General features: G+C 38.1%; 1 protein-coding gene across 2 annotated transcripts; it reads left to right on the top strand.

Annotated features, from left to right (window-relative positions):
• Nucleotides 1–3918: 3918 nt before the first annotated feature.
• LOC120307635 (kelch-like protein 6) lies at nt 3919–10699 on the top strand. Of its 2 annotated transcripts, none has more exons than XM_039342575.1 (4): nt 3919–4492; nt 5103–5181; nt 7004–7231; nt 9034–10699. In XM_039342575.1, the coding sequence occupies exons 1-4, from the start codon at nt 4408–4410 to the stop codon at nt 10472–10474; spliced, it is 1833 nt and encodes a 610-aa protein (XP_039198509.1). In that variant the 5' UTR covers nt 3919–4407; the 3' UTR covers nt 10475–10699. The 2 variants fall into 2 exon arrangements, with proteins under 2 accessions (XP_039198509.1, XP_039198510.1); XM_039342576.1 differs by having other exon boundaries at nt 4455–4492; nt 4871–5181.
• Nucleotides 10700–11098: the final 399 nt, after the last annotated feature.

Raw genomic sequence — 11098 nt, 5'->3', positions numbered from 1 at the left:
TCCTAGTATATACAGTATATATGGAAGAAGATCCCCATGTAGACTTTACTTCAAGCAGTAAATTATCTTGGACTATTATGGAAGATTTGATTCAGGAAGGTATAAGACATTATTCAGAAATAAAGAATAAATAAAAAAGGCTATGTGAGTATCAGTAGCCCATAGATCAGGGGTGTCAAACTCGCAACTTCACATGACGTATCGCAACTTATCACAACTTTTTTTTGCCAGCAATGGGGTGGGCATGGTTTCCTCATGATGCATCTAGTCTGCGGGCCGGCAGTTTGACACCCCTGTCATAGATGATAAGTAATGAAGCATCTCATTCTATCTACAGTGAGAATATAGACTTATTCCCAGCATCACAAAAATGGTTCTCTCTTTCAATCAGGGTTTATAACAGGAAGGTATATGAAAAACAATGTTAGACAAATTATTAATCTATTAGAATACTTAGATAAGAACAACCAAGTTCCTGCAGGGCTCATATTTTTAGATGCTGAAAAAGCATTTGACCAATTGAATTGGCATTTTATGCTAAGAGTAATGGAAGAAATGAATTTTGGTGAAAACATATTACAACCCCTTAAGGTAATATATCAAAAACAAACAGCACAACTTATTGTTAATGGAGGTCTTTCGGAGGTTTTCACAATAGAGAAAGGTACTAGACAGGGGTGTCCTTTATCGCCATTGTTGTTTGTTTTAACATTGGAAATATTATTGATCAAAATTCGAGAGTCTCAGGAAATTAAAGGAATATATGTTAATAAAAAAGAATATAAGTTAAGAGCTTTTGCGGATGACTTGGTTGTTACTTTGTCGCAACCTGATTATTCTGTAGTAAACTTATTACAGTTGATTCATCATTATGGTTTGGTCTCGGGTTTTAAGATTAATGTAAATAAGACCAAAATTTTACCTAAAAATATGTCTAGTCAGGAGAAGCAGATTTTGACTAACCTGACGGGTTTTGAGATTGTTAATAAGGTAAAATATTTGGGGGTGATGTTGTCTGTTTCTAATGTAAAATTATTTAAAAATAATTATGAAAGGTTGTGGGTCAGGGTACAGAAGGACTTGAAGAACTGGGAAAAGTTGCAATTATCCCTCATGGGAAGAATTGCAGTGATAAAAATGAATATTTTACCCAAGTTTCTTTTTCTGTTTCAAATGTTACCAATTTTGAAAAATGAGATTAATTTAAATGAGTGGCAGAAGGGTCTTAATAAATTTATCTGGGCAGGGAAAAAGCCAAGGGTTAAGTTTAAAATTATGCAAGACTTCCGTGAGAGGGGTGGACTTAAGGTACCAAATTTGAAATTATATTATGATGCGGTGGTTTTAACACTAATCAGTGATTGGGTAAATTTGACAAATTCTGAGATACTTTATCTAGAGGGATGGGACTTACTTTATGGGTGGCATGCCTATTTAATATTCAATAAAAAAATGGATTGGGCTTTTAAATCTCATATCTTAAGAATTTCTTTACTTAGGATTTGGAGAAAATATTATAAAAGTGATTTCAAAGTACCATTATGGGCTATACCTTGGCATGCGATAGAAGCAATAAAAAGAGGGGTTAAAATGGATATGGTGTCTTACAGACAGTTACTTAAATGGGATGGACAAAACTGGCAATTAAAATCACGGGAAGAGTTAGCACAAGAAAACTTTATTTATTCTTGGTTCCAATATAGGCAATTATTAGACAGATGGAAGATGGATTGTAAGGTGGGTTTTCTTAGAGAAGATGAAAATCTTATCAAGCAAGTGAAGGATTCAAGACAAACCCACATTAAGAGAATTTATGCGGTTTTAGTTGAATTGGATTCAGAAACGGAACTAATTAAAGATTGTATGATAAGATGGGCGCAGAATTTTGGTGAGCCAGTCTCATTGGACACCTGGGAAAATATTTGGGTGAGAAATGTCAAATTTACACAAGCACAGAACTTAAGGGAGAATTTTTATAAAATGTTTTATAGATGGCACCTTGATCCACAAAAAATGTCTTATATGTACCCTGACGTGCAACCCAAATGTTGGAGATGTGGTTATAAGGAGGCTTCCTATTATCATATTTGGTGGTCATGCAGAGAGATAAAAGCATTTTGGATCAAAATATGGTGGAATATCCAGAGAATTTTTAGAAGGAGGGTAAAATTTACTCCGCAATTATTTTTGTTAGGTATTGTTACAGATTGTGATACAAAGGAGGTTGTTTTGATGTTAAATTTGATTACAGCCGCTAGGCTGTTAGTAGGACAATATTGGAAGAAGGAATCTTTGCCTACATTGCAGGAATGGTTTCTTAAAGTAGCTTATCTGGCGGAAATGGCAAAGATTTCGGCTTTCTTAAAGCAACAAACGCAAGAGAAGTTTCTTGCTGTTTGGGATAAATGGATAAAATTTATACAATTTAGATTGGGTATACAAAAATATTATATAGTTTTTTCATAAGTTTTATTTTCATATATATTATAGATAATCTTTTTATATATATAAATATAAAGTTCTTAATTTAATTTTTATTTTTACTTCTTAAGCCTATATTCTGCTCTGGGAAGCTCAGGGGGGGGGAAGGGAGGGGGGGTGTTTTTTTGGGAGGGGTGGGGGGTGTTTTTTTTTTTATATATATGTATTGTTTAGTTTTATTTTTTTGTATATGTTGTCTCTAGTTTTGTATTCTTTTTTCTTTTTTGTAAAATTTATAAAACTTTTAATTAAAAAAAAAATGGTTCTCTTTATTCACTGCAGCTCTATGCTAAGGAACATTAGGCTGTAATACTGCTAGTAGGGTTGGTAGTTAACCTGCATTGTCTTTTGACTTTCATAAGACTGTAAACATGTTATCTAAATTTAGAAACATACTTGTAACTCACCTTCCTTATAAAAATTGTCCATTCTTTTGTCTCATTGTCTATATAGCATCCTTTTGTTGATGCTTGGCAATTTATCCAGAAGACCCCCATAATAATGTGGAGGCAGACTAATTGATCATTGAAGAAGAATACTATCTTACTCTTCAACTCTTCTGTGGTATAAAATATAGGATATCTCTTTTCCTAGTGTAAGCATAGTATACCTGAGTTTTAAAAATGAGATCTTCATTTATAAATGTAAATTTTCCCAAATGTTCTTTGTTAGAAAGAAGAAATGATTTTGAACCTATCCTTGATGCTCAAGTCTGAATTAATGGTGTATAAAATATGCCTTATTAGTCCCACCTCCACTATGCAAATTAGAAATGACATTGACAGCTCATTGGCTGCTGCCTGTTATTTCAAGATATACTATCATAATGGGGGGCTAGAGTCTTCAGGAACAACACTTGTAATATGCATTTCTGACTTCTGCATTAATAACCATGTATTTTGACTTCATCAATAAGCAGCAACAGAAAATCAACATAACCAGTTTCTTATGGGAAATCAACATGGATGATAAGTTATATACCACTAGGCCTATTGTTCTCTTCTTTTTCTCCACTGCTGTTGGGGACTGCTTTTGCATTAAGATTTGTTCCAGGCCCTATAAAAAATAACTCATATAGTTATCAAAGAATAGTTCCCCCCCCAAAAAAAAAAACCAAATTTGGACAGTATTTGATACCTGTTCCTGGTAGATACATGGGAACATCAGATGGAAATAAAACTCATAGGCAGAGACTGGGTTTGTGAATGTTTCTTTGTTCCAGGTTAATCATTCATAGAATATAAAAACCTGACGTTTAGCTATGGTAGTTGTTTATCTGTCTATTCAGAGTTGTAAGTGCTTCCCACTTACCTATTCACTCACTACAATCAGAAGCAAAATGATCTGCTGCTGCCTAATCCTTTAACACTGGAGAGGTCAGGGACAAAATCCAGAACTTTTTGCATGTGAAGTTTGAGCTCTGTGAGCTAGCTTTCTCTACAACTTTAACCTAAAAGGCCAAATGCATTGACAGTTCAAGAATTAACAACAACAACAAAAAAAGGTGGGGGGGAGGTTGGAGTCATCAGTGAATGCAAAGGACATTATTCCAAGGTGCCTGGGAGGAGAAGAAACAATAAGATGATCAATGATGTTCTGAAGAAGAAGAAAAATTAGGTTATACTTCTCAATATGGATTACAATTTGTAATGTGCTTCAGAATTTCAGGATGAGACCTGGACTAAAAAAACCCTCTAGGTTTCCAATTTATTATATAACAATGGGTCTCAGGAGGACAGCAGAGTGTCTGTGATATATTTGGCTTGATGCTGCTGGGTCCTGGAGCTCTGTATTCTAACTCACATGAGGCTGCTATTAACATCTTATTGCCAATTATAGGATGGTGTCTTCTTCCCTAGACATGACCGGTTGATGAATCTTAGAGAAGAATCCTTTTAAAGAGATTCTTGTACCTGTAGGTGGATTATGGATGCCAAAAAAGACTTCAGCAATAGTGAAGAGATTGATATAAGTGTGAAGCCTAGTACTTTGGGATGTTATGTAACTCAGGGTAAGTTTATCACAGATTATAGAAATGAGTTGTCTATATTAACTGCTATATTTCCTCCAACAGGAAACCAAAGCCATTTTCTCCCCTGGAGATAATTTCTGCTTTCCCTCAGAAGCCACATTTTTGCTTCAGTCTTACTTTTTTGTACTATCTGACACTTTTGGGATTTGTAATCCAATTAATGGGGAGGAAACAAGATGTGAAATGTTGTCTCATATGGATATAAAATATTTTGTGATTTACACTAAGGCAATTTGAAGTGACTTAAGCGTAGTACTCTGTATTCAAGTATGGTTTCTGGATTTATTTTCTTTCTTTGATGGATCACCTCAGTTTGACATTTTTATGCTGATTTTATTTTTGTGGCTTTTATTCTAGCAAAATGAAGGCTGGAACAATAAATAGAATCCAAGAAATTAAAGCAGAAGACATCCTATACCACAAACTAGTTCTGATATACTACTGAAATAAAAACAGTACTGGAGCAAAAGATCCAGGACATCTCTAAACTCTTGGTGTTCTTACTTGACCAGTGGGCATGTCCATCTTCTTTGCTGTTTCTAGACAGGACCTAACATTCCAACTTGGTTTTGTTTCCCCATCCTGACAGGTTTGATGCAGCTCTATAAGACCCAAAAGTTTTGTGATGCCATCCTGGTAGCCGAAGGCAAGCATTTCCCATGTCACAGGTGTGTTTTCTGGATTTAGAGATCTCATAGTTTTTAAATATTGTCCTGAAAAGCCAAGTCATGTTATATGTAATCTGCAATCAGGTGCTTTATCCAGGATTGTAAGATAGATAAACTAGGGCTGAGAACATATTAACAGCAAGATGTTGCAGTTCTAGGCTGCAGCTGCAGAATCTATGATACTCTTTGTCACAATGGATCTCCCCATATAATTTCCCTTATAAGCCACTCAAAGCAATTCAAATACTTACTTCTAGGCAGCTCGTGCTCCTGTCAAAGCTTGAGTTATTTACTTTTGGCTAACAAACTTTTTTTTGTAAAATTAGCATAGCATAAATCCCATTCCTCCTCCTAATAATTGAGATTTATGTAAATGAAATATAATTAAAGTTAATAAAATTATGCCTGGTGTGAAGAAAGTGGATAGAGATACCCCCCTCCTCTTCATAGTATGAGGTTACAGGGTCATCCAATAAAAGTGATTGGCAGAAGATTCAAAGAAAACAAAGTCCTCCTTTCTATATTGCATAATTAATGTACAAATTTCATTAACACTCATTATGTTAGACAGCTTTAAAGAGGATTAGATATTTTCAGGGAAGATCAGCCAATCAATATATAAACAGTTAATAGAAAAACAGAATCTCTGTATTCAGGGGTACTAGATACCAGCTTCTAGAGGAAAGCTTCTTGTTTTCATTCCCTCGTGGTGGACTTTGAGTGACCACATTGACTGGCCATTATGGAGAAAACAGTGTTGAACAAGATGGCTTGATTAGTTTGGAACAGCATTGTCCTTCTAATTGTTCATATGCATGTATGTTTGTATTTGAATTTATCAGCCACTCAACCCCAAAGCACTATTTCAATATTTAGAAATATTGATATTAATACTGATGTTAAAATTGTTTGTATTTATCATTCTTATAATCTTGTAAAATATGGAGCACTTTAATAGTCATGGAACATATAATCAACCTTCCCAAACTTCCCAGTTTCCAAATCAGCAACACCATACTTTCCATTTTATCCAAAACCAGCAAGGCCAGTATCTCTAATGATGCAGGATAATAAAAGTTATAACACATTATTAAAGTTCTCAATTTGGCAAACTTGATCTAAAGTCTCATTCCTTCATACCGTATTCTCAGATTTGGAAAGATTAAAAAAAACATACCTATGCTAATGTTAGCTACCATTATTGAAGACAAACAATCATCTAAGGCTGGCTTTAGCATAGATTTAAGAACTCAGGAACTACATCATTCACGTCAAGGGTGCCTGTGGGGGCCTGGGCAGGAGTGGGACAGATCTGAGGGTCTCTGGCAGAAGGGTGGGACCAGGGCAAGTGTCAAGGCATGGTCCATTGGAGGAGCCTCACTGTCTGCTGAAACCCCTCTGCCGGAGCCCATCAAGCTGGATATGTGAAGTAGGCAAGGGCAATTTGCTGGCCACTTCCAGGTGATGGTGCATTTCTTCATTCCTAACAAAGGGTGACACCTCCCCAGCATGCGCCTAGGGGGTGGGGCCGACACGGCAGGGGCTGGTTCCTTGCTGTTTGCAGACGGCCTTGTGGAGCTAACACTGAATGACCACCACAAAATTGTACAGTGGCTCCCAGCTGGCCTGGACCAGGGCCAAGGCAGTGGGGGCCATTCCCTCACTGTTTCCAGGATGGCTTTGCGGGCCACATGAAACTACTTTGCGGGCCGCATCTGGCCCCTGGGCCTTGTGTTTGACATGTCTGCTATACAGTCAAAAATGTGTATCTAATGTTTAATGCAAGATCACATTCTTATTATTTTGCTGCCTCTCTTTGTAGGGCATTGTTGGCTTCGTTCAGTCCATACTTCCGTGCTATGTTCACCAGGCCCTTTAGAGAATGCTGGGAAAGGCAGGTTGTATTTGAAGACATGGCCTCATCCATCCTTCAGATAATCTTAGATTATCTCTACACAGGACGATTACTACTTACAGCAGAGATTGCACAAGATCTTTTCACAGCAGCCAACAGGCTTGTCATCCTCCCACTGCAGGACATTATTGGCAGGTAATTTAGTCTAAACAGAATAATGTTTTGGAGCTGAAATTGGGGCTGTCTGGGAAGATGGATGAATGTTTAAAAGATCTAAAAGCAAAATATCCTTCAACCTGTAAGATAAATAATATTTTTATAGAATACAATTAATTTCATATTTATTTGAGACATTTGAGCAAATAATGTGTGATGGAATATTCAGCATGACTGTCTGAATGGGTAACAATGTCTGACAAAGTAGCTATATTTATTTTGCTCGCATATATAAAGGGAGAGTTTGGAATTTCATTCTTGCCTTTAGTACTGCATCCAGTGATGGGATTCAGCCAGTTTGCACCAGTTCAGCAGAACCGGTAGCTAATTTTTTGTTGCCCAGGCACAGAATGGACTTCCAGAAGTGGCATCCACACAGAGAACCGGTTGTTCACATATTTGCATCCCACCACTGACTGCATCTTAGTCCTTCTTATGTGCCCAAAGAGTTTATGATCTTTTCATTTATGGTTGAGACAATACATGTTTGTGATATATTAGCAAAATGAATGAAAAATGTCCTAATCTATATAGGGCTATGTAATTTGTTACTATGGGCTTTGCAGAAAATATCACAAGTGCTACTACATTATCAATTAAAGTGACATCCATGTAAATACAGTCATTAAAAATTCCAGCAATCTCATAGCAGGTTATTACAGCTGATTGTCTAATAGAAATAGAATGTTTCCATAATTGAAATTGGGAAAAATAGAAGATGGATCCATAACTAGTCTTGCTGCCATCTCTATTTCTGCCTTAAAAATATGCTGCCTAAAAATGAGCAGTATTCATTCTGTGGTCCTCATCTTTCAGTTGCGATTGTATATTTCATTTCCCCCATTATTTTGGAATTTTTTCTTTATTCACATATATTAAGAGTGTCTGTGCTCTCTGATAAAAAAAAATCAAGATGACCACCATAATGGAGTGAGTGTTGCTCTGGCCATCATCTTGCTTTTTTGACCATACCTTGCAGATATCCCTGATATACATGGTTAAAAACCTCCATTTTATTCCACTCACCCCAGTCTCCTGCCTTACCTTTGCTAAGGCTTATTTTGGCTCAGGTCCTGCATTTTGCCTCACCAAGTGCTGACTTGCTACAGAGCAGCCCTCTTTTTCTATTCTGCCCAAGCATTCCTTCCTTTTACTCCATCTCCAAGGAGACTCAATTCCTAACCCCCACTTGTTCACCAAGCTTTCTGTGAAGTAAAGTGTGCTCTCAATTAATGGATTCTCTCTCCAATGAGTAATCATTCATGCTTGATGTTAAATATTTTAATCTTTTATTGACTCTGATTTAGATTTATGTTGTAGAACACTCTGAGATTAGGGTACTCAGCAATCTATGAATGTGTCAATAAATACAAATCAAAAGCAGCGTCATGAGGGGCTCGTACTTAACTGTATATGTAAGAGAGCCTGGTGGAAGGCATAAATTATTTTGCTGACCACTCCTTTGTGAACATTTTGTCTTTTTATAATTGCTACAGAAAAGATAACATTGTGCCCTTTGTCAAATGTGCCTCAGTAGTTATATTTGATCTTTAGTGAAGGGGAAAATTGGACCATGTCTGGGGGCATGGTGGATAAGCCATTCCACTAATGAATTATGCTCCTTCCTTCCTTCCTTCCTTCCTTCCTTCCTTCCTTCCTTCCTTCCTTCCTTCCTTCCTTCCTTCCTTCCTTCCTTCATCCCTCCCTCCCTCCCTCCCTCCCTCTGTCCTTCTTTTCTTTTCTTTTCTTTTTTCTTCCCTTTCACTTTTTGCACTCACTAGGTTCCTAGCTGACAGCATTTCTATGGACAGTTGCCTAGAGATTTATGCTCTGGCCTATGCTCATAATCACCATACTTTGCTCCGTGTAGCCTCACGCCACATCACCTTGAACTTTGAGCCTCTTTCTGAACATGAGTCCTTTCCAGGCTTAGATCTCAGTACAGTAAGCAGCATTGTCTCATCAGACCAACTTCTTGTTTCTTCTGAGCTAGCAGTCTACCATGCTGTGCAGAACTGGGTCAGATCTCAACCGGCTGAGCACTTCTCACTCATCAAGAAGCTGATGGAACAAGTTCGACTTCCACTTTTAACTTCTGAGGAGATCACAAGAGTCCAGAAGGATATTATTGCAGAATATGGGCATGCCCATTTACAGTGGGAGCAACTGGATGGAGTAGGAAGGTTGCTGAAGAGTGGAGGTCTCAGGCATGGCATGTATGATGACTGGATTGTGAGTCTGGGTCTCTTTGTAAGCAACATGCAAGGAGGAGTAGTAGAACGTTTGAAAACTCATTTCCTGGGGTTCAATCTACAGACAGAAAGTTGGGAGGAGATACCACCCTTGATGTATCTGGATTCCTCTGGCTTCTTGTCTGTAGGGCACAAGCTTTACGTATCTGGAGGACAAAGGCTTAATGGTTCTGTTTTATGCAATCTGCATGAGTTTGATGCTCTTACTGGAAGATGGATGCAGCTACCTTCCATGTCTGTACCTCGACGAGAACATGGTTTTCTAGCATGCAAACAGAAACTATATGCTTTGGGAGGCCGGAGTGGCCGAAGTGTGCTTGATTCTGCAGAAAGCTTTGACTTAGAAAAGAAGATCTGGTCTCCCATTGCCAGTCTACCCTTTGCAGTGAGTCATTTTGCCTCTGCTTCACTAAACAAAAAGCTCTACTTAATTGGAGGGTTCTCTCATACAAGAGCAAATGGACTTGCCCACCGGGGCATCCTGATTTACAATACAAGCTTAAATGTGTGGAATCAGATGCCATTAGCTTTTCAGTGTTACAAATCAACTGCAGTGGCAATGGACAATGGCATCTTTGTCATTGGCGGACTTGTTGAAGAGAGCAGTCGACGTGAAACTCCTGGCACTGTAATCAGAGCTCTGATTTCTGGCACCCATAAATGTTTTTTCCTGAGCAAGGATGGCACAGTGAGCCAAGATGTGGCCATCCCAGACCTTCCTATATTGGTCTTGCCACCTTGTGCTGTGCAGTGGCGGAGAAGAATCCATGTGCTGGTAGGCAATACAATTTACCAGTGGAAACCTGGAGAGCCACACTGGACAAGGAGTCGGAAAAGTGCTCCCAATACAAGAGTGACGTTTCTAACTGTGGTTAATGGAGTGACTCTGAAGGTGCCAAAGAAGACTCTGCAGCCCCTTTTACGGGAAGCCTCAGCAGCTCTGACAGCCCTTTGGGTAGCTGACAATTAGGAGCCTTTTTGGGACTTTCAAAATCTTAAGCCGTTTTTTCAGTATCTTAGAGTCATCTTCTGCCCTGAATGGAGAAGTCCACCATATCAAGCTGCTAGCCTTGATATTACAAGGGCAGATTTCTTTAGAAGCAGGATTCAGTTACACTGAAGCACTTGAGAAGGAGCTCTCTGGCCCAGAGGAGTGGACTGCTGCTGAATAAACTCCATTCCTACTTTCAACTCACTTTACTTATATAGTTGTTCTGAGTGCAATATGCAGTGCTTTTTTTCGTAAAAAAAAAAAAAAAAGGTGCCGGAACTCACACACATTATGCAACCCGCCTTGCCTACACTACAAAGTTCCATCCAAAAAAGGTGCTGGAACTCCGTTCTGGGCGTTCTATGACAAAAAAAAGCTCTGGCAATATGGTACAAGGGAAAGATTAGATGTTTATTACTGACAGAGTACTTCCCTTGGGAAAAATAAGAGGGTTTTCTCTCTCTGACATCCTGTATTTATTTCAAAATTTAGAGCTAGAGTCTACTCTGGCCTGTGTGTATTCAAAAGAAGAATAGAGGTAATTTGTGTAACACAATGTTTTGCAAGGTCCTGTTTGTAATACAGGAAAAGTGGTAACTGATT

Source organism: Crotalus tigris, unplaced genomic scaffold, assembly GCF_016545835.1.
Source record: "Crotalus tigris isolate CLP2741 ecotype Arizona unplaced genomic scaffold, ASM1654583v1 scf7180000017800.2534000, whole genome shotgun sequence".
Lineage (NCBI taxonomy): Eukaryota > Metazoa > Chordata > Lepidosauria > Squamata > Viperidae > Crotalus > Crotalus tigris.
This window is presented reverse-complemented; position numbering and strand designations above follow the sequence as displayed.